Here is a 26515-nt window from a genome sequence, read left to right as displayed (position 1 = left end):
AACAGACAGACAGACAGACAGAGAGAGAGAGACGTGTGCAGGGATGACAGAGACGTGTGCAGAGAGCCGCTGAGCCCCACCCTCAGGAAGCTCTCCTCAGAGGAATGTTCAGCAGGGAGCAGTGGGGCAGCATTCCCGCGGGGGTGGGAGCCAGGGGCAGGCCAGCACTGCGGACCACCGGCCAGGCTGGGGGTGGACAGGAGCCCAGCCAGCGCGCGGAGGTGACGGGGGGTGGGGGAGGACAAGGTCACCGCGGGCGAGCGGAGGCCATATAAGCAGGCAGCCCGGGCGTGCGCAGACAGAGGTCAGCACGGGTTCGAAGACAGAGGACTGTCGGGGCTCCGGAGCGCAACTTCATTACTGGTACCTGGGCTCTGAAAGAGAGGAGACACAGAGGGACAGTGAGGGAGAGAGAGAGGAGACACAGAGAGACAGTGAGGTCGAGAGAGGAGACACAGAGAGACAGTGAGGGAGAGAGAGAGAGGAGACACAGAGGGACAGTGAAGGAGAGAGAGAGGAGACACAGAGGGACAGAGGGAGAGAGAGGGGAGACAGAGAGACAGTGAGGGAGAGAGAGAGGAGACAGGGACAGTGAGGGAGAGAAAGAGAGAGGAGACACAGAGGGACAGTGAAGGAAAGAGAGAGGAGACACAGAGAGACAGTGAGGGAGAGAAAGAGAGAGGAGACACAGAGGGACAGTGAGGGAGAGAGAGAGGAGACAGGGACAGTGAGGGAGAGAAAGAGGAGACACAGAGGGACAGTGAAGGAAAGAGAGAGGAGACACAGAGAGACTGAGGGAGAGAAAGAGAGAGGAGAAACAGAGACAGTGAGGGAGAGAAAGAGAGAGGAGACACAGAGGGACAGTGAAGGAGAGAGAGAGGAGACACAGAGGGACAGTGAGGGAGAGAGAGGGGAGACACAGAGGGACAGTGAGGGAGAGAAAGAGAGAGGAGACACAGAGGGACAGTGAGGGAGAGAGAGGGGAGACACAGAGGGACAGTGAAGGAGAGAGAGAGGAGACACAGAGAGACAGTGAGGGAGAGAGAGAGGAGACGTGCTGTGTTTGTGTCACTGTGTGTGGTGTCTTTTACAGTACAAACCTGCTCAGACTGTCTCCTCTGTCCTGGTTCTGTTCTGGTGTCGGTACCAGTCATGGCTCTCAGCGATGTGGAGTGGGATATGGTTCTGAAGGCCTGGGCTCCAGTCGAGGCTGATGCAGCAGGACATGGAGCTGAGGTTCTGACCCGGTAAATAGTGAGGGCATCAGTACAGTGCTGTTTCAGCAGAGTCCTGCGTTTCAGTGGTAAAGTAGAGCTGGACTGAGTTTGTACTGCTGAGTCTAGAGACCCTGCAGTACTGCAGACTATTATACTGCTCTGTGTCTAGAGACCCTGCAGTACTGCAGAGTATTATACTGCTCTGTGTCTAGAGACCGTGCAGTACTGCAGAGTATTATACTGCTCTGTGTCTAGAGACCCTGCAGTACTGCAGAGTATTATACTGCTCTGTGTCTACAGACTGTGCAGTACTGCAGAGTATTATACTGCTCTGTGTCTAGAGACCGTGTGGTACTGCAGAGTATTATACTGCTCTGTGTCTAGAGACCGTGCAGTACTGGAAAGTATTATACTGCTCTGTGTCTACAGACTGTGCAGTACTGCAGAGTATTATACTGCTCTGTGTCTACAGACTGTGCAGTACTGTAACCCAGTGTGATATATTTATGTATACTCAGTGTATAATATTTACTGTATATATATTGATAGACTGACTGCAGTGTGATATATATACTGCATATGTATTAATAGACTATAGTGTTATATTTATATTAATACACTGCAGTGTGATATATTTATATATATTAATAGACTACAGTGTTATATAAATTAATAGACTGCAGTGTGATATATTTGTGTATATTAATAGACTGCAGTGCGATAATTTATATATTTTAATAGACTGCAGTGTGATATATTTATATATATATTAATAGACTATAGTGTTATATTTATATTAATACACTGCAGTGTGATATATTTAGATATATTAATAGACTACAGTGTTATATAAATTAATAGACTGCAGTGTGATATATTTGTGTATATTAATAGACTGCAGTGCGATAATTTATATATTTTAATAGACTGCAGTGTGATATATTTATATATGTATTAATAGACTATAGTGTTATATTTATATTAATACACTGCAGTGTGATATATTTATATATATATATTAATAGACTATAGTGGTATATAAATTAATAGACTGCAGTGCATCTGTATGGCGCTGCTCTCTGAGTCTGTTTCCTCACCCCTCTCTCCCTTATCTTCTGTCTATTTCTGTCCCCCTTTATCTCTCTCACTTTGCTCCTCCACCCTCCCCTCTCCCCCTCTCCTCATTCTCCTCTCTCCCTCCTCACTCTCCTCTCTCCCCTCTCCTCCTCTCCCCTCTCCCCCCATCTCTCTTCTCCCCCCTCTTCCCCTCTCTCCCCTTTCTCCTTTCCTCTCTCTCTCTCCTCTCCTCTCTCCCCTCTCCCACCTCTCTCCTCTCTCTCTCCTCTCCCTCTCCCCCTTCTCTCTCCCGCCTCTCTCCCCCCCCCCCCTCCCCTCTCTCCCTCCTCTCCCTCCTCTCCCTCTTCCTCCCTCCTCCTCTCCCTCAGCCTGTTTAAGGCTCACTCCGGCACACAGCAGCTCTTCCCCAAGTTCCGCTCCTTGACGGCGGGGGAGCTGGTGGGCAACGAGGAGCTGGCGGCCCACGGTGCGATAGTGGTGAAGAAGCTGGGGGAGCTGCTGAAGCGGCGTGGCAAACACGCGGACGTGCTCCGCCCCCTGGCACAGACTCACGTCCACACCCACAAGATCCCGCCGGACAACTTCAAGGTGACCGGAGTGTCCAGTGTGTCTGTATGAACCCCTCTCTCTCTCTCAGTGCAGTGTTCATGTACTGGAGTGTCCAGTCAGTGTGTCTGTATTAACCCCTCTCTCTCTCAGTGCAGTGTTAATGTACTGGAGTGTCCAGTCAGTGTGTCTGTATTAACCCCTCTCTCTCAGTGCAGTGTTAATGTACTAGAGTGTCCAGTCAGTGTGTCTGTATGAACCCCTCTCTCTCTCAGTGCAGTGTTCATGTACTGGAGTGTCCAGTCAGTGTGTGTGTATGAACCCCTCTCTCTCTCAGTGCAGTGTTCATGTACTGGAGTGTCCAGTCAGTGTGTGTGTATGAACCCCTCTCTCTCTCAGTGCAGTGTTCATGTACTGGAGTGTCCAGTCAGTGTGTGTGTATGAACCCCTCTCTCTCTCAGTGCAGTGTTCATGTACTGGAGTGTCCAGTCAGTGTGTCTGTATTAACCCCTCTCTCTCTGAGTGCAGTGTTAATGTACTGGAGTGTCCAGTCAGTGTGTCTGTATTAACCCCTCTCTCTCAGTGCAGTGTTAATGTACTGGAGTGTCCAGTCAGTGTGTCTGTATTAACCCCTCTCTCTCTCAGTGCAGTGTTCATGTACTGGAGTGTCCAATCAGTGTGTGTGTATTAACCCCTCTCTCTCTCAGTGCAGTGTTAATGTACTGGAGTGTCCAGTCAGTGTGTGTGGATTAACCCCTCTCTCTCTCAGTGCAGTGTTAATGTACTGGAGTGTCCAGTCAGTGTGTCTGCATTAACCCCTCTCTCTCAGTGCAGTGTTAATGTACTGGAGTGTCCAGTCAGTGTGTCTGTATGAACCCCTCTCTCTCTCAGTGCAGTGTTAATGTACTGGAGTGTCCAGTCAGTGTGTCTGCATTAACCCCTCTCTCTCAGTGCAGTGTTAATGTACTGGAGTGTCCAGTCAGTATGTAGGTATTAACTCCTGTAAATATATTAACACTCTTCTCTCTCTTTCTCCAGCATATCTCAGGAATATTTGTCCAGCTGATGAAGGAGAAAGTCAGTGGGTTTGGAGCAGACTCCGAGGCAGCCATGAATAAGGCTCTGGCCGCAGTGGTCAGTGACATGGGGACATTGTATAAGGAGTTAGGGTTTGCAGGATAAACTGTGAGCTCACCCAACACTCTCACACACATACAGTATGATTTTGGATACCGTTGGAGTATATACACTACACTGTACACCTGGAATATATAAACTACACTACACACCTGGAGTATATATACTGTACACACTGCACACCCAGAGTATATAAACTACACTACACACCCGGAGTATACAAACTGTACACACTGCACACCTGGAGTATATAAACTACACTACACACCCGGAGTATACAAACTGTACACACTGCACACCTGGAGTATATAAACTACACTACACACCCGGAGTATACAAACTGTACACACTGCACACCCAGAGTATATGAACTACACTGTACTCCTGGAGTATATATACTGTACACACTGCACACCTGGAGTATATATACTGTACACACTGCACACCTGGAATATATAAACTACACTGTACTCTTGGAGTATAAAATCTGTACATACTGCACACCTGGTGTGTAGAAGTACCGTATAAAGTGCACTCCAGATGTGCAGTGAGTACAGGATGTACAGTACATTAAAGGACATGTACAGTGCAGCAGTATAGTGTGTACTGTAAACATACTGTACACACTGCACTCCAGGTGCACGCCAGGTGGGTCCTGCTGGGGGTGGGGGATCGCGATGTGCCTCGATGTGGAGCTGTTTCAGACCCGTGTGTGGTCACTATGACGCCACGCTGGCAGAGGCCCTCGTGTCTGTGCTCCTCTCCCCGCTGTCCGCCAGTGTAGCCTGTCCTTACTGCTGTGGGCTTCATTTCTGTGTGTCCCAGTGCTGTTGTGTGAATCAGTTTGAATTAAATGCTGATCAGCTGCTTCACTCTGCTCCTGTCTCTCTGAGTGTCTGTCTGTCAATCTCTGCCTCTCTCTCTCTGTCAACAATCACGTTTCCAATTCAATGGGATTATTGGCCTGACTGATGAATTTGTGCTGGGAAAGCAGTAACCACTGTCAAAACAGAACAACTACAATAATAATAATAATAACCATCGTCATCCTCACTCCGTGTTCCTCAGGCTGGGCCAGGAGATCACACTCTGGGCTGCAGCTCATCTGAGCTCCCTCCTCCCTCTCCCAGTAGGACTGGGAGCTGATCTGATTCTGGCAGGTGTGGGAACTCTGGGATTAGATTAGTTATTTTAGGGAAGACTGTCTAATCCCACAGTATTACTTACAAAGTAGCTCTGTCTCCATTCCTGCTGGCAGTGGGATCACAGTGTGGTCACTGAGCCTATTCTCTCTGGACAGCCGGGTCTGCCTGTGTCCAGTGCCTCTGGTCAGGCTGTGGTCACTGAGCCTGTCCTCTCTGGACAGCCGGGTCTGCCTGTGTCCAGTGTCTCTGGCCAGGCTGTGGTCACTGAGCCTGTCGTACTACATTGTAGAACTGGAGTATATACAGTATACTGTACACACTGCACACCTGGAGTATATATACTGTACACACTGCACACCTGGAGTATATAAACTACACTGTACACCTGGAGTATATATACTGTAAACCAAGAGTATATATACTGTAAACCTGGAGTATACAAACTACACTGTACACCTGAAGTATATATACTGTACACCCAGAGTATATAAACTACACTGTAGACCTGAAGTATATATACTGTACACACTGCACACCTGGAGTATATATACTGTAAACCTGGAGTATATAAACTACACTGCACACCTGGAGTATATAAACTACACCGTAGACCTGAAGTATATATACTGTACACCTGGAGTATATATACTGTAATCCTGGAGTATATAAACTACACTGTACACCTGAAGTATATATACTGTGCACGTGGAGTATATATACTGTACACCTGGAGTATATAAACTACACTGCACACACTGTAGACCAGGTGTATGTGTTTGTGCTGCACACAGGCCGTGCAGGTGCTGGCGGGCTCGGGGCCCTGTCCTCAGGGCTACGTGCTGCTGCACACATGGCAGCGCTGGGCGGCGGGGCTGGTACTGGCAGAGCCTGCTGTGCGCTTGGCCTGGGGCACGGAAACAGCACCAGGGAGCCACGTGCAGTCACTCCTCTGATGTCTCCAGAGCTATTTAAAGAGCCTCTTTTATGAAGGGCAATAACAATACCTACTTTACAGGCTGAGAGGGACACACAGAGAGAGAGAGAGAGAGAGAGAGAGAGAGAGAGAGAGAGAGAGACTGCCAGCGGGGAGAAATAGAGACAGAGGTGCACTTCCTACTGCACTGTGACAGATACTCTGGGATTAGAGAAACATTCTTCCCGAAATTCAGAAATCTAATCCCAGAGTTCCCACACCTGCCAGAATCACAACGGGTCCCAATCCTACTGGGAGAGAGAGGAGGGAACTCAGTTGAACTGGCAGCCCAGTATGTGATCTCCTGTCACAGCCTGAGGAACAGTGAGTCTGTCTCCCAATAATGCTCCAGCCGCCTACAGAATATGTCAATATTTTATAATATGTCTTTGTTGTAAATGTCTGTAATATGTCTGTAGATTTTATTTTACTTCTATTTTTGTTTTGTTTCATGTAAATATCATTACTTTCATTTGCTTTGGCAACACTGATTGTACCCATCGGTCATGCTAATAAAGCACCTTGAATTGAATTGAATTGAATTGAGAGAGAGAGAGAGAGAGAGAGAGAGAGAGAGAGAGAGAGATAGGGAGGAAGAGGGAGAGAGACAGGACAAAGAGCTCTGAGCCCCACACTGACCCCCTTCATCATCATCATCACTCCTGAACAGACCCTCAGTCTGTAACAACACGTCTGCACCTCTGTGTCCTGTGTCAGGGTGACAGTGGGGTTACAGACAGAGACTGGACACTGGAGCTGGAGAGAGGATAGAGTCACCCAGAGCCCCTCACTGACACCCTTCATCATCATCATCACTCCTGAACAGACCCTCAGTCTGTAACAACACGTCTGCACCTCTGTGTCCTGTCAGGGTGACAGTGGGGTTACAGACAGAGACTGGACACTGGAGCTGGAGAGAGGATAAAGTCACCCAGAGATCACACACACACACTAGCAGGAGATCACAAACACACTTAAACGAATACGTTGTGATATCATTGTGCTCAGATGCTGTCATGTCCACGAGAGAAGAACACCGCGTGAAATTCACCGCAAAAAAATCGCAACATCTGCTTTCGATGTCTAATAATTTCTTGAATCTGTTCTAAGTCAATCACGCTGGAAAAGACACAGTTCCGCGTGTCTCTGGCTCCACCTAGTGGCGGAGGCCCGTTGCTGCACATCGGCTTCGATCATTTACTGCGACCGATCTATTTACGTTTTTAAATTAAAACTCTTGTATTCACTTCCACTAACCAGCTTCTGCATTCTGTGCAGATGCAATAATATCTGTCGGATGGACCCAAACATTTAATTTGGTGTAGTGTTTCAGGGACTAGGTCTTTGTGTACAATGTGTGTAGTGTGTAGTTACAGTACAGTGTGTGTGCAGTGTGTCAGTGTGCATATACAGTACAGTGTGTGTGCGCAGTGTGTGCAGTGTGCAGGTACAGTACAGTGTGTGCAGTGTGTAGTGTGCAGGTACTGTACAGTGTGTGTGCAGTGTGTAGTGTGCAGGTACTGTTCAGGGTGTGCAGTGTGCAGTGTGCAGGTACTGTACAGTGTGTGTAGTGTGCAGTGTGCAGGTACTGTACAGTGTGTGCAGTGTTCAGGTACAGTACAGTGTGTGTGCAGTGTGTACTGTGCAGGTACTGTACAGTGTGTGTAGTGTGCAGGTACTGTACAGTGTGTGTGCAGTGTGTAGTGTGCAGGTACTGTACAGTGTGTGCAGTGTGCAGGTACTGTACAGTGTGTGTAGTGTGTAGTGTGCAGTGTGCAGTGTGCAGGTACTGTACAGTGTGTGCAGTGTGTAGTGTGCAGGTACAGTACAGTGTGTGCAGTGTTCAGGTACAGTACAGTGTGCGCGCTGATTACCCTTCACCCAGAAACACGCGGGCTGGCCGCTGCTTGAAGTAACGAAGTAACGGGAAACGACCGGATTCGGAAGTGGGGGCGGGTGCCTTGGCAACCAGGCAGGATTAATCAAATTAAGCTGCAATCGATCCAAACCAGGTAGCATTTTTCACACCGCCCCGGTTCAGTTTTGCGTACATCTGTTAATCGCACCGTCACGTTATGATGTAATTGACTAATTCCATGCCACTGACAAACAGTTTAGCTTTTCGTCTTTGTTGAACCCAGATACTGGAATTTCATTAACGTCAACCCAGAAATGGCTGATTAGTGGCAACAGGACAGGTATACCCAAGTCAGGCCCAGTGACACGCAGAAACGGTCCGGATTCCTCGCCTGCGTCTCTCCCGGGTCCCTGTCGGGCCTGCGAGTCTCCCCCTGGTGGCCAAGCCGGGAACTCGCCACCTCTGCAGCTAAAACAAACCATCGACCGTGGCAACAATATATTTTAAAAACAATCGAGAAAGAACTGTGTTGCCTCCTTTAAATCACAATGTAAAGACATCAGAAATGCACAATGATTTTTTCATACAAATAGTATAAGGACATTAATGAATAAGAATTTATATTTGGGACTGGCAATGTCTTTTTCGAAGAAAAATATGAGAAAAATAAAAAAGGAGAAACTGTTGACTGGGCTGTGTCAGTGTACTGGACTCCACAGGGACTAGAAGAGTCTAGAGCCTGTGACTGGGCTGTGTCAGTGTACTGGACTCCACAGGGACTAGAGGAGTCTAGAGCCTGTGACTGGGCTGTGTCAGTGTGCTGGACTCCACAGGGACTAGAGGAGTCTAGAGCCTGTGACTGGGCTGTGTCAGTGTGCTGGACTCCACAGGGACTAGAAGAGTCTAGAGCCTGTGACTGGGCTGTGTCAGTGTGCTGGACTCCACAGGGACTAGAGGAGTCTAGAGCCTGTGACTGGGCTGTGTCAGTGTCCTGGACTCCACAGGGACTAGAGGAGTCTAGAGCCTGTGACTGGGCTGTGTCAGTGTGCTGGACTCCACAGGGACTAGAAGAGTCTAGAGCCTGTGACTGGGCTGTGTCAGTGTGCTGGACTCCACAGGGACTAGAAGAGTCTAGAGCCTGTGACTGGGCTGTGTCAGTGTGCTGGACTCCACAGGGACTAGAGGAGTCTAGAGCCCTGTGACTGGGCTGTGTCAGTGTGCTGGACTCCACAGGGACTAGAGGAGTCTAGAGCCCGTGACTGGGCTGTGTCAGTGTGCTGGACTCCACAGGGACTAGAGGAGTCTAGAGCCTGTGACTGGGCTGTGTCAGTGTGCTGGACTCCACAGGGACTAGAGGAGTCTAGAGCCCGTGACTGGGCTGTGTCAGTGTGCTGGACTCCACAGGGACTAGAGGAGTCTAGAGCCCGTGACTGGGCTGTGTCAGTGTGCTGGACTCCACAGGGACTAGAAGAGTCTAGAGCCTGTGACTGGGCTGTGTCAGTGTGCTGGACTCCACAGAGACTAGAAGAGTCTAGAGCCCTGTGACTGGGCTGTGTCAGTGTGCTGGACTCCACAGAGACTAGAAGAGTCTAGAGCCCGTGACTGGGCTGTGTCAGTGTGCTGGACTCCACAGGGACTAGAGGAGTCTAGAGCCCGTGACTGGGCTGTGTCAGTGTGCTGGACTCCACAGAGACTAGAAGAGTCTAGAGCCTGTGACTGGGCTGTGTCAGTGTGCTGGACTCCACAGGGACAAGAAGAGTCCAGAGCCTGTGACTGGGCTGTGTCAGTGTACCTGACTCCACAGGGACTAGAGGAGTCTAGAGCCTGTGACTGGGCTGTGTCAGTGTGCTGGACTCCACAGGGACTAGAAGAGTCTAGAGCCCGTGACTGGGCTGTGTCAGTGTGCTGGACTCCACAGGGACTAGAAGAGTCTAGAGCCCTGTGACTGGGCTGTGTCAGTGTGCTGGACTCCACAGGGACTAGAGGAGTCTAGAGCCTGTGACTGGGCTGTGTCAGTGTGCTGGACTCCACAGGGACTAGAGGAGTCTAGAGCCTGTGACTGGGCTGTGTCAGTGTGCTGGACTCCACAGGGACTAGAAGAGTCTAGAGCCCTGTGACTGGGCTGTGTCAGTGTGCTGGACTCCACAGGGACTAGAGGAGTCTAGAGCCCTGTGACTGGGCTGTGTCAGTGTGCTGGACTCCACAGGGACTAGAGGAGTCTAGAGCCCGTGACTGGGCTGTGTCAGTGTGCTGGACTCCACAGGGACTAGAGGAGTCTAGAGCCCGTGACTGGGCTGTGTCAGTGTGCTGGACTCCACAGGGACTAGAGGAGTCTAGAGCCCGTGACTGGGCTGTGTCAGTGTGCTGGACTCCACAGGGACTAGAGGAGTCTAGAGCCCGTGACTGGGCTGTGTCAGTGTGCTGGACTCCACAGGGACTAGAGGAGTCTAGAGCCCGTGACTGGGCTGTGTCAGTGTGCTGGACTCCACAGGGACTAGAGGAGTCTAGAGCCCGTGACTGGGCTGTGTCAGTGTGCTGGACTCCACAGGGACTAGAGGAGTCTAGAGCCCGTGACTGGGCTGTGTCAGTGTGCTGGACTCCACAGGGACTAGAAGAGTCTAGAGCCCTGTGACTGGGCTGTGTCAGTGTGCTGGACTCCACAGGGACTAGAAGAGTCTAGAGCCCTATGACTGGGCTGTGTCAGTGTCCTGGACTCCACAGGGACTAGAAGAGTCTAGAGCCTGTGACTGGGCTGTGTCAGTGTGCTGGACTCCACAGGGACTAGAAGAGTCTAGAGCCCTGTGACTGGGCTGTGTCAGTGTGCTGGACTCCACAGGGACTAGAGGAGTCTAGAGCCTGTGACTGGGCTGTGTCAGTGTGCTGGACTCCACAGGGACTAGAGGAGTCTAGAGCCCGTGACTGGGCTGTGTCAGTGTGCTGGACTCCACAGGGACTAGAAGAGTCTAGAGCCTGTGACTGGGCTGTGTCAGTGTGCTGGACTCCACAGGGACTAGAGGAGTCTAGAGCCTGTGACTGGGCTGTGTCAGTGTGCTGGACTCCACAGGGACTAGAAGAGTCTAGAGCCCTGTGACTGGGCTGTGTCAGTGTCCTGGACTCCACAGGGACTAGAAGAGTCTAGAGCCTGTGACTGGGCTGTGTCAGTGTGCTGGACTCCACAGGGACTAGAAGAGTCTAGAGCCCTGTGACTGGGCTGTGTCAGTGTGCTGGACTCCACAGGGACTAGAGGAGTCTAGAGCCTGTGACTGGGCTGTGTCAGTGTGCTGGACTCCACAGGGACTAGAGGAGTCTAGAGCCCGTGACTGGGCTGTGTCAGTGTGCTGGACTCCACAGGGACTAGAAGAGTCTAGAGCCTGTGACTGGGCTGTGTCAGTGTGCTGGACTCCACAGGGACTAGAGGAGTCTAGAGCCTGTGACTGGGCTGTGTCAGTGTGCTGGACTCCACAGGGACTAGAAGAGTCTAGAGCCCTGTGACTGGGCTGTGTCAGTGTCCTGGACTCCACAGGGACTAGAAGAGTCTAGAGCCTGTGACTGGGCTGTGTCAGTGTTTGTAATTCCTGCACGTTACCGCAGACTCGGTAACAGAAGCATGCACGGCCAGCGTGCTCTCCGCAGTCGATTAGCCGCGCCTGACGCGCTGCTCTGATTGCGCTGGATGCTGGGGAGCTCAGAGCCCGAGCGAGCGCGAGAGCGAGCCGGAGAGGAATCCGATTAATCCTGCGATCGCGCGGCTGTCTCCCGGTCCGGAGGGTATCGATCGCGGAGCCGCGAGGCGGGAGCCCCCCCCCGGTAGCGCGAGCGCACTCCCCGCTGGGCTGCGCGAGCGCCGGGCGCCCGTTCCGAAGAGGAGCGCGAGGAGAGAGAGAGAGCGCGCGAGGAGCAGGAGGAGGCGAGAGGCGGGGGGAGCTGCGCGTGAGCGGGCGGCCCGTGCTGCTGCTGCTGCTGCTCGCGGCTGTGCGGGAATGTCGTCATCAGAGTAACGGCCGCCGCCTGCGTCTCTCTCGACACCGCGTCCCCGCCGAACCGGACCGGACCGGACCCGCACCCGGGCCGCTCGGGGAGATGCGCGGGGCGGCTCATGGGCTCGCAGGAGCGTCGTTTCGGGCGACCAGCGCGACCCACGGCGTGAGTACCGGCCGCGCGTGTTTCTGCCACCCGTGTGCCTCTGGCGGGTGGGAGTGGGAGTGGGAGTGGGGTGGCTGTGCGGCTTGAGTGGGTGTCGTGTCGTGTTGTGATTATGAGCGCAGACACACACACACACAGAGGAGCCCGCCGGTCTGCCGGCCCCAGCCCGTGGGGGTGTCTGTGGGGGTGTGGGGGGTCACTGGGGCTCCCGCTGTCCCTCTGGGCCCTGAGGTCGGGGAACCCCTGACCCCTGTGACCCCAGATCTTCCGACCCGATCGGACTGTTTCCACACCCCGACACTGTGGGCTGGACTGTGGACTGGGGCCCCTGGGGGCCCCTGAAGCCCAGACCAACCCCGAGAGCCGGGCGCTGTGTGGGGGCGCCCGGGGTGTTGTGAGACAGAGGGCAGCCCCAGGCCCCAGCGAGAGGAGGCTCGAACTCTCTCTCAGGGGGTCAGTGTGAGGGGTCACACCTGCGGACACTCCCAGTGCAGAGCACTCTGATCCACTCCGGGTTTTACTTATTCTGCATTGTCAGGGGGACAGCAGTGTCTCCAGTCCAGTCAGGAGTGTGTCACTGTGTGAATTCAGGGGCAGTGTGAGAGGAGAGGGACAGCAGTGTCTCTAGCAGTGTCTCCAGTCCAGTCAGGAGTGTGTCACTGTGTGAATTCAGGGGCAGTGTGAGAGGAGAGGGACAGCAGTGTCTCTAGCAGTGTCTCCAGTCCAGTCAGGAGTGTGTCAGTGTGTGAATTCAGGGGCAGTGTGAGAGGAGAGGGACAGCAGTGTCTCCAGTCCAGTCAGGAGTGTGTCAGTGTGTGAATTCAGGGGCAGTGTGAGAGGAGAGGGACAGCAGTGTCTCTAGCAGTGTCTCCAGTCCAGTCAGGAGTGTCAGTGTGTGAATTCAGGGGCAGTGTGAGAAGAGAGGGACAGCAGTGTCTCCAGTCCAGTCAGGAGTGTGTCAGTGTGTGAATTCAGGCGCAGTGTGAGAGGAGAGGGACAGCAGTGTCTCCAGTCCAGTCAGGAGTGTGTCACTGTGTGAATTCAGGGGCAGTGTGAGAGGAGAGGGACAGCAGTGTCTCTAGCAGTGTCTCCAGTCCAGTCAGGAGTGTCAGTGTGTGAATTCAGGGGCAGTGTGAGAGGAGAGGGACAGCAGTGTCTCCAGTCCAGTCAGGAGTGTCAGTGTGTGAATTCAGGGGGAGTGTGAGAGGAGAGGGACAGCAGTGTCTCTAGCAGTGTCTCCAGTCCAGTCAGGAGTGTGTCAGTGTGTGAATTCAGGGGGAGTGTGAGAGGAGAGGGACAGCAGTGTCTCCAGTCCAGTCAGGAGTGTGTCAGTGTGTGAATTCAGGGGGAGTGTGAGAGGAGAGGGACAGCAGTGTCTCTAGCAGTGTCTCCAGTCCAGTCAGGAGTGTGTCAGTGTGTGAATTCAGGGGGAGTGTGAGAGGAGAGGGACAGCAGTGTCTCTAGCAGTGTCTCCAGTCCAGTCAGGAGTGTGTCAGTGTGTGAATTCAGGGGCAGTGTGAGAGGAGAGGGACAGCAGTGTCTCCAGTCCAGTCAGGAGTGTGTCAGTGTGTGAATTCAGGGGCAGTGTGAGAGGAGAGGGACAGCAGTGTCTCCAGTCCAGTCAGGAGTGTCAGTGTGTGAATTCAGGGGCAGTGTGAGAGGAGAGGGACAGCAGTGTCTCCAGTCCAGTCAGGAGTGTGTCAGTGTGTGAATTCAGGGGCAGTGTGAGAGGAGAGGGACAGCAGTGTCTCCAGTCCAGTCAGGAGTGTCAGTGTGTGAATTCAGGGGCAGTGTGAGAGGAGAGGGACAGCAGTGTCTCCAGTCCAGTCAGGAGTGTGTCAGTGTGTGAATTCAGGGGGAGTGTGAGAAGATAGAGACAGCAGTGTCTCTAGCAGTGTCTCCAGTCCAGTCAGGAGTGTGTCAGTGTGTGAATTCAGGGGGAGTGTGAGAGGAGAGGGACAGCAGTGTCTCCAGTCCAGTCAGGAGTGTGTCAGTGTGTGACTTCAGGGGGAGTGTGAGAGGAGAGGGACAGCAGTGTCTCCAGTCCAGTCAGGAGTGTGTCAGTGTGTGAATTCAGGGGCAGTGTGAGAGGAGAGGGACAGCAGTGTCTCTAGCAGTGTCTCCAGTCCAGTCAGGAGTGTGTCAGTGTGTGAATTCAGGGGCAGTGTGAGAGGAGAGGGACAGCAGTGTCTCTAGCAGTGTCTCCAGTCCAGTCAGGAGTGTGTCAGTGTGTGAATTCAGGGGGAGTGTGAGAGGAGAGGGACAGCAGTGTCTCTAGCAGTGTCTCCAGTCCAGTCAGGAGTGTGTCAGTGTGTGAATTCAGGGGGAGTGTGAGAGGAGAGGGACAGCAGTGTCTCTAGCAGTGTCTCCAGTCCAGTCAGGAGTGTGTCAGTGTGTGAATTCAGGGGCAGTGTGAGAGGAGAGGGACAGCAGTGTCTCTAGCAGTGTCTCCAGTCCAGTCAGGAGTGTGTCAGTGTGTGAATTCAGGGGCAGTGTGAGAGGAGAGGGACAGCAGTGTCTCTAGCAGTGTCTCCAGTCCAGTCAGGAGTGTGTCAGTGTGTGAATTCAGGGGGAGTGTGAGAGGAGAGGGACAGCAGTGTCTCTAGCAGTGTCTCCAGTCCAGTCAGGAGTGTGTCAGTGTGTGAATTCAGGGGCAGTGTGAGAGGAGAGGGACAGCAGTGTCTCTAGCAGTGTCTCCAGTCCAGTCAGGAGTGTGTCAGTGTGTGAATTCAGGGGGAGTGTGAGAGGAGAGGGACAGCAGTGTCTCCAGTCCAGTCAGGAGTGTGTCAGTGTGTGAATTCAGGCGCAGTGTGAGAGGAGAGGGACAGCAGTGTCTCCAGTCCAGTCAGGAGTGTGTCAGTGTGTGAATTCAGGGGCAGTGTGAGAGGAGAGGGACAGCAGTGTCTCTAGCAGTGTCTCCAGTCCAGTCAGGAGTGTGTCAGTGTGTGAATTCAGGGGCAGTGTGAGAGGAGAGGGACAGCAGTGTCTCTAGCAGTGTCTCCAGTCCAGTCAGGAGTGTGTCAGTGTGTGAATTCAGGGGGAGTGTGAGAGGAGAGGGACAGCAGTGTCTCTAGCAGTGTCTCCAGTCCAGTCAGGAGTGTGTCAGTGTGTGAATTCAGGGGGAGTGTGAGAGGAGAGGGACAGCAGTGTCTCTAGCAGTGTCTCCAGTCCAGTCAGGAGTGTGTCAGTGTGTGAATTCAGGGGCAGTGTGAGAGGAGAGGGACAGCAGTGTCTCTAGCAGTGTCTCCAGTCCAGTCAGGAGTGTGTCAGTGTGTGAATTCAGGGGCAGTGTGAGAGGAGAGGGACAGCAGTGTCTCTAGCAGTGTCTCCAGTCCAGTCAGGAGTGTGTCAGTGTGTGAATTCAGGGGGAGTGTGAGAGGAGAGGGACAGCAGTGTCTCTAGCAGTGTCTCCAGTCCAGTCAGGAGTGTGTCAGTGTGTGAATTCAGGGGCAGTGTGAGAGGAGAGGGACAGCAGTGTCTCTAGCAGTGTCTCCAGTCCAGTCAGGAGTGTGTCAGTGTGTGAATTCAGGGGCAGTGTGAGAGGAGAGGGACAGCAGTGTCTCTAGCAGTGTCTCCAGTCCAGTCAGGAGTGTGTCAGTGTGTGAATTCAGGGGCAGTGTGAGAGGAGAGGGACAGCAGTGTCTCCAGTCCAGTCAGGAGTGTGTCAGTGTGTGAATTCAGGGGGAGTGTGAGAAGATAGAGACAGCAGTGTCTCTAGCAGTGTCTCCAGTCCAGTCAGGAGTGTGTCAGTGTGTGAATTCAGGGGCAGTGTGAGAGGAGAGGGACAGCAGTGTCTCCCTCACACACACACTGATACACCCACCCCTCACACTCACACACACACTGATACACTCTCTCACACACACACACACACTGATACACCCCTCACACACTCACACACACACTGATACACCCCAAACACTCACTCACGCACACACACTGATACACCCCTCACACTCACTCACGCACACACACTGATACACCCCTCACACTCACTCACACACACTGATACACACCTCACACACACACACACCGATACACCCCTCACACTCACACACACACACACACTGATACACCCTTCACACACACACACTGATACACCCCTCACATTCAGTCATGCACACACACTGATACACCCCTCACACACACACACTGATACACACCTCACACTCACTCACTCACACAGACTGATACACCCCTCTCACACACAGACTGATACACCCCTCACACACACACACTGATACACACCTCACACTCACTCACACACACTGATGCACCCCTCACACTCACACACACTGATACACCCTTCACACACACTGATACACCCCTCACACTCACTCACTCACTCACACACACTGATACACCACTCACACTCAGTCACACACTGATACACCCTTCACACTCACTCTCACACACAACACTGATACACCCCTCACACTCACTCACACACTGATACACCCCTCACACACTCACACACACACACACACACACTGATACACCCCTCACACTCACTCACACACTGATACACCCCTCACACACTCACACACACACACACACACACTGATACACACCTCACACTCACTCACACACACTGATGCACCCCTCACACTCACACACACTGATACACCCTTCACACACACTGATACACCCCTCACACTCACTCACTCACTCACACACACTGATACACCACTCACACTCAGTCACACACTGATACACCCTTCACACTCACTCTCACACACAACACTGATACACCCCTCACACTCACTCACACACTGATACACCCCTCACACACTCACACACACACACACACACACTGATACACACCTCACACTCACTCACACACACTGATGCACCCCTCACACTTACACACACTGATACACCCTTCACACACACTGATACACCCCTCACACTCACTCACTCACACACACTGATACACCCCTCACACTCAGTCACACACTGATACACCCTTCACACTCACTCTCACACACAACACTGATACACCCCTCACACTCACTCACACACTGATACACCCCTCACACACACTTATACACCCCTCATGCAGGTCTGTCTCCCTCTCTCTTCCCTGTCACCCTGCCTGTCCTGTCTCTCTTCTCAATTCTCTCTTCTCAATTCTCTCTTCCTGTCTCTTTCTGTGTCTCCTATCTGCTTGCTCCTCTCTCGTCGTCTTCTCTCCTCTCTGCTCACTCCTCTCTCTCTGTGTCTCCTCTCTCCTCTCTTTCTCTCCCACGCCCCCTCTCTCTCTCACAGCTGCTCTGCTCTGTGAGGCCTCAGCAATTGGGTTGCCTTGGTAACTATGATGAAAATAGCTAACTGTCATCATTAGGTGTACGGTAACGATACGCTGTCATTGTTTTACAGGGGGAGACTGGGGGGATCATTTGTTCATGGTGGGTAGAGCTGAGAGAGGGAGGCAGTGTGGGACAGTGGGTAGAGCTGAGAGAGGGAGGCAGTGTGGGACAGTGGGTAGAGCTGAGAGAGGGAGGCAGTGTGGGACAGTGGGTAGAGCTGAGAGAGAGAGAGGCAGTGTGGGACAGTGGGTAGAGCTGAGAGAGAGGGAGGCAGTGTGGGCCAGTGGGTAGAGCTGAGAGAGGGAGGCAGTGTGGGACAGTGGTTAAGCTGAGAGAGAGAGGCAGTGTGGGACAGTGGGTAGAGCTGAGAGAGAGAGGCAGTGTGGGACAGTGGGTAGAGCTGAGAGAGAGGGAGGCAGTGTGGGACAGTGGGTAGAGCTGAGAGAGAGAGAGAGGCAGTGTGTGACAGTGGGTAGAGCTGAGAGAGAGAGGCAGTGTGGGACAGTGGGTAGAGCTGAGAGAGAGAGGGAGGCAGTGTGGGACAGTGGGTAGAGCTGAGAGAGAGAGGCAGTGTGGGACAGTGGGTAGAGCTGAGAGAGAGAGAGAGGCAGTGTGGGACAGTGGGTAGAGCTGAGAGAGAGAGGCAGTGTGGGACAGTGGGTAGAGCTGAGAGAGAGAGGGAGGCAGTGTGGGACAGTGGGTAGAGCTGAGAGAGAGAGAGAGGCAGTGTGGGGCAGTGGGTAGAGCTGAGAGAGAGAGAGAGGCAGTGTGGGCCAGTGGGTAGAGCTGAGAGAGAGGGAGGCAGTGTGGGACAGTGGGTAGAGCTGAGAGAGGGAGGCAGTGTGGGACAGTGGGTAGAGCTGAGAGAGAGAGAGGCAGTGTGGGACAGTGGGTAGAGCTGAGAGAGAGGGAGGCAGTGTGGGACAGTGGGTAGAGCTGAGAGAGAGAGGGAGGCAGTGTGGGACAGTGGGTAGAGCTGAGAGAGAGAGGGAGGCAGTGTGGGACAGTGGGTAGAGCTGAGAGAGAGAGGCAGTGTGGGACAGTGGGTAGAGCTGAGAGAGAGAGGGAGGCAGTGTGGGACAGTGGGTAGAGCTGAGAGAGAGAGAGAGGCAGTGTGGGACAGTGGGTAGAGCTGAGAGAGAGAGGGAGGCAGTGTGGGACAGTGGGTAGAGCTGAGAGAGAGAGGGAGGCAGTGTGGGACAGTGGGTAGAGCTGAGAGAGAGAGAGGCAGTGTGGGACAGTGGGTAGAGCTGAGAGAGAGAGAGGCAGTGTGGGACAGTGGGTAGAGCTGAGAGAGAGGGAGGCAGTGTGGGACAGTGGGTAGAGCTGAGAGAGAGAGGGAGGCAGTGTGGGACAGTAGGTAGAGCTGAGAGAGAGAGAGGCAGTGTGGGACAGTGGGTAGAGCTGAGAGAGAGGGAGGCAGTGTGGGACAGTGGGTAGAGCTGAGAGAGAGAGGGAGGCAGTGTGGGACAGTGGGTAGAGCTGAGAGAGAGGGAGGCAGTGTGGGACAGTGGGTAGAGCTGAGAGAGAGAGGGAGGCAGTGTGGGACAGTGGGTAGAGCTGAGAGAGAGAGGCAGTGTGGGACAGGGGGTAGAGCTGAGAGAGAGAGGGAGGCAGTGTGGGACAGTGGGTAGAGCTGAGAGAGAGAGAGGCAGTGTGGGACAGTGGGTAGAGCTGAGAGAGAGGGAGGCAGTGTGGGACAGTGGGTAGAGCTGAGAGAGAGAGAGAGGCAGTGTGGGACAGTGGGTAGAGCTGAGAGAGAGAGAGGCAGTGTGGGACAGGGGGTAGAGCTGAGAGAGAGGGAGGCAGTGTGGGACAGTGGGTAGAGCTGAGAGAGAGAGGGAGGCAGTGTGGGACAGTGGGTAGAGCTGAGAGAGAGGGAGGCAGTGTGGGACAGTGGGTAGAGCTGAGAGAGAGAGGGAGGCAGTGTGGGACAGTGGGTAGAGCTGAGAGAGAGAGGGAGGCAGTGTGGGACAGTGGGTAGAGCTGAGAGAGAGAGGCAGTGTGGGACAGGGGGTAGAGCTGAGAGAGAGAGGGAGGCAGTGTGGGACAGTGGGTAGAGCTGAGAGAGAGAGAGGCAGTGTGGGACAGTGGGTAGAGCTGAGAGAGAGGGAGGCAGTGTGGGACAGTGGGTAGAGCTGAGAGAGAGGGAGGCAGTGTGGGACAGTGGGTAGAGCTGAGAGAGAGAGGCAGTGTGGGCCAGTGGGTAGAGCTGAGAGAGAGGGAGGCAGTGTGGGACAGTGGGTAGAGCTGAGAGAGAGAGGCAGTGTGGGACAGTGGGTAGAGCTGAGAGAGAGAGGGAGGCAGTGTGGGACAGTGGGTAGAGCTGAGAGAGAGAGGGAGGCAGTGTGTGACAGTGGGTAGAGCTGAGAGAGAGAGGCAGTGTGGGACAGTGGGTAGAGCTGAGAGAGAGAGAGGGAGGCAGTGTGTGACAGTGGGTAGAGCTGAGAGAGAGAGAGGCAGTGTGGGACAGTGGGTAGAGCTGCACAGAGGACACTTCTTTTTTTAAGTAAATACTCCCACACAGTTTAGTGAATGGTGTTAATTAGCAGCACTTATTAACACAATTACTAGTGTAATAAGTGCAGATACCTGAGCCTGCTGTGGAATCAGTGAGGGTTGTTGTGTTCTCGAGTGGAGTAAATAGGACAGTTTGTGTTGATGTGATTATCTGCATCTCTGCTGTACAAGACGTTTAGGAGCTTGGCTGTGAAGGGTGATGAATGAGGGTTTTCATATTTGGGACAAAAATGAGGCTGACTAATTAATTCTTCACCATCAAGGCTAATATTCCCTGCAAGTGTATTTATAAACTCAGTGAGAAGAAACAAGACAGAATTCAGACAAGTCCTCCAGACTCCCAGTTACACTGCGGTCTGATCCGCTCCGGGTTGTCCGGCTGTCTCTGGTGCTGGACAAGGTGGTAGATCCTCCTGTCCCTGCAGGAACACAGCACACAGAGGGGCTGGAGGGACCGGATCTTCTCAGTGAACAGAGCAGGTTACGGAGTGATGAAGAGCAGGAGAGGTCTCTTTACACCGAGAGTGGTGGGAGGAGGGTGTGTCTGCGCAACACGGCCCCGATCAGGACTCGGCGGGATGAGACTCTGGGATTGAAGAGCTTCTGGACAGAGGCAGGCTGACGGCACTTGTGTCTCTGAGCTTCCCTGATGCTCTAACTCTGATCTTGAGCTTCACTCTGAATGGTCTGAGGAGGAGGAAGCAGGCTTGACGTCAGCAGCTCATGTGGGTTTTGTCTACAGCTGCTTCCTGCAGCTGATGGAGTAAACCCTGGAGTGGATCAGACTGCTGCGCACTGGGACTGTGACTGACAGCACTGTAAACCCTGGAGTGGATCAGACTGCTGCACACTGGGAGTCTGACTGACAGCACTGTAAACCCTGGAGTGGATCAGACTACTGTGCACTGGGACTGGGACTGACAGCACTGTAAACCCTGGAGTGGATCAGACTACTGTGCACTGGGACTGGGACTGACAGCACTGTAAACCCTGGAGTGGATCAGACTGCTGCGCACTGGGAGTCTAACTGACAGCACTGTAAACCCTGGAGTGGATCAGACTACTGCCCACTGGGACTGTGACTGACAGCACTGTAAACCCTGGAGTGGATCAGACTGCTGCGCACTGGGAGTCTGACTGACAGCACTGTAAACCCTGGAGTGGATCAGACTGCTGCGCACTGGGAGTCTGACTGACAGCACTGTCACACCTGGAGTGGATCAGACTACTGCGCACTGGGAGTCTGACTGACAGCACTGTAAACCCTGGAGTGGATCAGACTGCTGCGCACTGGGAGTCTGACTGACAGCACTGTAAACCCTGGAGTGGATCAGACTACTGCGCACTGGGAGTCTGACTGACAGCACTGTAAACCCTGGAGTGGATCAGACTACTGCGCACTGGGAGTCTGACTGACAGTACTGTAAACCCTGGAGTGGATCAGACTGCTGCGCACTGGGAGTCTGACTGACAGCACTGTCACACCTGGAGTGGATCAGACTGCTGCGCACTGGGAGTCTGACTGACAGCACTGTAAACCCTGGAGTGGATCAGACTGCTGCGCACTGGGAGTCTGACTGACAGCACTGTCACACCTGGAGTGGATCAGACTGCTGTGCACTGGGAGTCTGACAGCACTGTCACACCTGGAGTGGATCAGGCTGCTGCGCACTGGGAGTCTGACTGACAGCACTGTAAACCCTGGAGTGGATCAGACTACTGCGCACTGGGAGTCTGACTGACAGCACTGTAAACCCTGGAGTGGATCAGACTGCTGCGCACTGGGAGTCTGACTGACAGCACTGTCACACCTGGAGTGGATCAGACTGCTGCGCACTGGGAGTCTGACTGACAGCACTGTCACACCTGGAGTGGATCAGACTGCTGCGCACTGGGAGTCTGACTGACAGCACTGTAAACCCTGGAGTGGATCAGACTGCTGCGCACTGGGAGTCTGACTGACAGCACTGTCACACCTGGAGTGGATCAGACTGCTGTGCACTGGGAGTCTGACAGCACTGTCACACCTGGAGTGGATCAGGCTGCTGCGCACTGGGAGTCTGACTGACAGCACTGTAAACCCTGGAGTGGATCAGGCTGCTGCGCACTGGGAGTCTGACTGACAGCACTGTAAACCCTGGAGTGGATCAGACTGCTGCGCACTGGGAGTCTGACTGACAGCACTGTCACACCTGGAGTGGATCAGACTGCTGTGCACTGGGGACAGCTGGCGGGCTGTCTGAGTGTAGAGTTTGCCGTACTGGTAGTTTAGACTAGTGGGCTGGACAGTATCCCTTCCCTCCATCTTTTCAAGTTTGATGTGTCTCCTGTTCCTGCTGTGCAGTTTCTTCCCCTGCCTCCGTCTGCCCTGTCCAGCTGTGGACACTCAGGCCTGCAGAGACATGTCCAACTGTGGACACAGGCCTGAAGATATTAATCCAGCTGTGGACACACAGACCTGCAGAGACCAGTCCAGCTGTGGACACAGGCCCGAAGATATATTCCAGCTATGGACACACAGGCCTGCAGAGACCAATTCAGCTGTGGACACAGGCCCGAAGATATTAATCCATTTGTGGACACACAAACCTGCAGAGACTAATCCAGCTGTGGAAGCTGACTGACAGACGTCAATCCAGCTGTGGACAGAAAGCTACCGAGATCAGTGCAGCTGTGGATGCAGACTGGCAGACGTCAATCCAGATGTGGACAGACAGTCCAACAGCGATCAGTCCAGCTGTGGACGGACCAGCGGACGGTCTGCAATGCCCCTACAGTCGAGCAGCCACTACAGCTGCAGGAAAAGCTCCTTGCTTAGTTTTTGATCTCGCCTCCAACGTGGAACGTATCTCAGGAATCAGGTGACGAGCTAATTAAAACGCAGTTTAATTAAGCAGCGCCAGGCGCGGAGAGGGAGAGATGGGGGAGGCCGGGCGGAGGGAGAGGGGGTGTGTGTGTCTGTAATACGAGGCGGTTCAGCTTTCAGGGAAACGTCGTGCGTGTGCGGCAGTACGGGGGTTTTTCGCGTCTGGTTCGGGAGGGAAGGAGCAGGCGAGATGAGGGCAGAGCCGAGCTGGCCTCGCCGCTGAAATGACGGCCGACACGGTGTTGTTTTTCTCGGAGAAGCGGAGATCGCCTGTTACTCCGGCGCCCGGCCGACACGGGGGAGAGGGGAGGGCGGCCAGTCCGCTATGTGGTTGGCCCTCGCCGGTCAGCTGAGAGACAGGGTCCCCGGCACGTCCTTCGCCTCCGAGGTTTTTGGAAGGGGGATAAAAATAACACGCCGCACCTACGTAGGAATAATTGCGGCGGTGGGGGAAAAAAATAAAATAGAAAGCGGCCGGGACTCTCGTGACGGTGCCGACTCGGCCGCGGACGCTCTCCCCGGGCGGCGGCGCAGGGAAGGCGGCCAGGCGAGCTACGGGAGCCCGGGGATTCGCCCGGCGCTCGAACCGCCCCCTTCGCTCCAGCCTCTGGCCTGACCGTGCCGCACGCCGCCTCCGGCCGCCGAGAACAGGTACCGTCGCCGTTTTCGTGTTTTTTTCTCCCGCTACCTCCCGGCCCAGAAACGACATTTTGTTGTTCCTGGCGGCGCAGGTACGCCGCGGTCTCATTGTTTTTCCAAGCGGGGCTGGTGCGGAGGTGAGGAGCTGTCTGGGCTGAGGCAGCGTGGCCGGTCACCTCCGGGGGGCGGGCGGGGGGGCACGCAGCGGGCTCTCCTCGGTACCGCTGGGGCCCGGGCGGTTCGGGGCGCGATCGGTTCGAGACCCGCCTCTTTCGGGCGGAGGACGGCGGCTCGGTTGCGGGTCGAGAGCCGAGCCTGCCCGAACCGCGGCCGTGGCGGCGCTCGGAACCGGCGGTTGTTCTGGACCCGTCCGGAACCGGTTCGGTATTCATCGTCGTTCCCCAGCGTCCCAGAGGTGCGGAGCCGCGGCCGGCGGGCGCTGCGGGATGCCGTGATCTTGGCCAGGTGTTGAACCCACTATCGCGGACTCGCACCGTCACCCCAACTTCTGAGGGGTGTGGGGGGGGGGTGCTGTCCCCAAGACCTCTCCGACAGCCGGTGCGGGAAAGGAGGGGACTGACGGCGCTCGGCTCGGTCCCGTTCACAGGGCTTTGTGAGCACGCCGGAGCCGGAGCTGATACTATTAACGAGATACTTGCGGACATTTACAGGACGAGCCCAGAAGTAAACATTGACAGACGCCACACGCGGCGCGCTGGGAGGGTCAGTCGCTGCTCCCCAGGCGGGACAGGAGGCCACCTGCTGGGCCCCCTCCCTCTCCTGGCAGGGCTGGGAGCTGGGAGCATTCTGGGATTCATTTGTAATTTTGTTTGATATTTTTATCTGCTTCTGTATATGTATTGGTTATATGCAATCCCAGAGTATTTCTCACAGTGCTGTAGGAAGTGTGTCTCTGTCCCTGTTTCTCCCCGCTGGCAGTGGGAGCACAGCCTGTCCTCTCTGGACAGCCGGGTCTGCCTGTGTCCAGTGTCTCTGGCCAGGCTGTGGTCACTGAGCCTGTCCCCTCTGGGCAGCCGGGTCTGCCTGTGTCCAGTGTCTCTGGCCAGGCTGTGGTCACTGAGCCTGTCCTCTCTGGGCAGCCAGGTCTGCCTGTGTCCAGTGTCTATGGCCAGGCTGTGGTCACTGAGCCTGTCCTCTCTGGACAGTCAGGTCTGCCTGTGTCCAGTTTCTCTGGCCAGGCTGTGGTCACTGAGCCTGTCCACTCTGGACAGCCAGGTCTGCCTGTGTCGCCCAGTTTCTATGGCCAGGCTGTGGTCACTGAGCCTGTACTTCGTAAGGGTCTGTTTCTTATCTTGGTCAAATATTCGGCTAGTGTGTATTGTCTGTTTAGGTTCTGTAGCGTTCCAGTTTATGTGGTGTTTGTGCGTGTGTGTCCCAGTGTGTGAGATATTGCTGTTTGATCTGTGCTGTGATGTGCTTGAGTCTGGGTTGTGGTGCTCTAGCAGTGCTGTCCTGAGGCTGGTTGTGTGTTGTGTGTGTTGTGCTGTGATGTGGTGGAGTCTGGGTTGTGGTGCTCTAGCAGTGCTGTCCTGATGCTGGCTGGTGTCGGTGTGGCTCGGGTCAGTGAGCCTCAGGACCAGCTGGCTCAGGGGGCTCTGTTTTGGGCTCAGAAGGGCCTTGTGGTGGTAGGAGTTCTAGTTACAGCTTTTTTGATGTATTGAATACTATTTTGCTCTTTTGTGTATGTTGGTCAGCAGAGGGTATTGTCCTGATTCTGCTCTGCACATACTATCTGGAGTTTTTCTCTGCACATGGAGGGTGTTTTTATAGAACTTAGATGGGGTGTTTATTTTGTGTAATCCTGGTGTGAGTGGACCCCGCACTTCACTGCTCTCTCTCTCTGTGTTGGACATGACAGGACTGAACGCATTCGCTCTCAAATTCACATTCAATAATTTCATTGGCATGACTGATCATTTACAGTGTTTTCAAAGCAGATAGAATTAACAATATGGCAGTGGGAGTTCAGCCTGTCCTCTCTGGGCAGCCGGGTCTGCCTGTGTCCAGTGTCTCTGGCCAGGCTGTGGTCACTGAGCCTGTCCTCTCTGGGCAGCTAGGTCTGCCTGTGTCCAGTGTCTCTGGCCAGGCTGTGGTCACTGAGCCTGTCCTCTCTGGACAGCCAGGTCTGCCTGTGTCCAGTGTCTCTGGCCAGGCTGTGGTCACTGAGCCTGTCCTCTCTGGACAGCCAGGTCTGCCTGTGTCCAGTGTCTCTGGCCAGGCTGTGGGCACTGAGCCTGTTCTCTCTGGGCAGCCGGGTCTGTCTGTGTCCAGTGTCTCTGGCCAGGCTGTGGTCACTGAGCCTGTCCTCTCTGGACAGCTGGGTCTGCCTGTGTCCAGTTTCTCTGGCCAGGCTGTGGTCACTGAGCCTGTCCTCTCTGGGCAGCCAGGTCTGCCTGTGTCCAGTGTCTCTGGCCAAGCTGTGGTCACTGAGCCTGTCCTCTCTGGACAGTCAGGTCTGTCTGTGTGCAGTGTCTCTGGCCAGGCTGTTTCTTATCTTGGTCAGATATCCAGCTGGTGTGTATTGCCTGTTTAGGATCCTGAGACATTCCAGTTTGTGTTGTTTGTGTGTGTCCCAGTGGGGAGGCAGTGCTGTGTGTGTTGTGCTGTGGTGTGTGTGTATCCCAGTGGGGGAGCCAGTGCTGTGTGTGTTGTGCTGTGGTGTGTGTGTGTCCCAGTGGGGGAGGCAGTGCTGTGGTGTGTGTGTGTGTCCCAGTGGGGGAGGCAGTGCTGTGGTGTGTGTGTGTGTCCCAGTGGGGGAGGCAGTGCTGTGTGTGTGTGTTGTGGTGTGTGTGTGTCCCAGTGGGGGAGCCAGTGGTGTGTGTGTTGTGGTGTGTGTGTGTGTGTGTGTGTGTGTGTGTGTGTTACCGGCGCCGGTAACGCTGCTGTCCGCTGTCTGCGCCCACAGGTCCGGCGCGCTGTAGCCCTGCTGTTCCCAGCCGGAGACGAGTCTGCGCAGGGCCCGGACTGAGAGGAAATGGGCCGGCCGATCCCGCGCGGGCCCTGAGAGACTCGGAGCGAACCCGCACCCGGCCGCTGAGAGCGTGTGGACCAGAGACTTCTGTCC

At 54.2% G+C, this 26515-nt stretch overlaps 2 protein-coding genes across 3 annotated transcripts; both read left to right on the top strand.

Annotated features, from left to right (window-relative positions):
• Positions 1-124: 124 nt before the first annotated feature.
• Positions 125-4854, top strand: mb (myoglobin). 2 transcript variants are annotated; one of them, XM_088930960.1, is made up of 4 exons: positions 125-363; positions 1094-1247; positions 2663-2882; positions 3879-4854. In XM_088930960.1, exons 2-4 carry the CDS (start codon positions 1153-1155, stop codon positions 4020-4022), a joined length of 459 nt encoding a protein of 152 aa, XP_088787086.1. In that variant the 5' UTR covers positions 125-363; positions 1094-1152; the 3' UTR covers positions 4023-4854. The 2 variants fall into 2 exon arrangements, with proteins under 2 accessions (XP_088787086.1, XP_088787087.1); XM_088930961.1 differs by having other exon boundaries at positions 255-363; positions 1151-1247.
• Positions 4665-26492, top strand: LOC148821497 (uncharacterized). The gene is made up of 4 exons (XM_088930746.1): positions 4665-4757; positions 5914-6057; positions 11638-12096; positions 26357-26492. Exons 1-4 carry the CDS (start codon positions 4665-4667, stop codon positions 26417-26419), a joined length of 759 nt encoding a protein of 252 aa, XP_088786872.1. The 3' UTR covers positions 26420-26492.
• The last annotated feature ends 23 nt before the right edge of the window (positions 26493-26515 follow it).

Source organism: Atractosteus spatula, chromosome 13 (assembly GCF_055471065.1).
Source record: "Atractosteus spatula isolate fAtrSpa1 chromosome 13, fAtrSpa1.hap1, whole genome shotgun sequence".
NCBI classification, from domain to species: Eukaryota; Metazoa; Chordata; class Actinopteri; order Semionotiformes; family Lepisosteidae; genus Atractosteus; species Atractosteus spatula.
Note: the sequence above shows the minus strand (reverse complement) of the source record. Positions and strands in the feature narration are given on the sequence as shown.

Coding starts and splice junctions, on each gene's coding strand:
- mb (XM_088930960.1), top strand. CDS start 1,153: ATGGCTCTCAGCGATGTGGAGTGGGATATGGTTCTGAAGGCCTGGGCT. Junction 1,248..2,662: donor GGAGCTGAGGTTCTGACCCG/GTAAATAGTGAG, acceptor CCTCTCCCTCAG/CCTGTTTAAGGCTCACTCCG. Junction 2,883..3,878: donor TCCCGCCGGACAACTTCAAG/GTGACCGGAGTG, acceptor CTCTTTCTCCAG/CATATCTCAGGAATATTTGT.
- LOC148821497 (XM_088930746.1), top strand. CDS start 4,665: ATGTGGAGCTGTTTCAGACCCGTGTGTGGTCACTATGACGCCACGCTG. Junction 4,758..5,913: donor TCTCCCCGCTGTCCGCCAGT/GTAGCCTGTCCT, acceptor TGCTGCACACAG/GCCGTGCAGGTGCTGGCGGG. Junction 12,097..26,356: donor CGACCAGCGCGACCCACGGC/GTGAGTACCGGC, acceptor CTGCGCCCACAG/GTCCGGCGCGCTGTAGCCCT.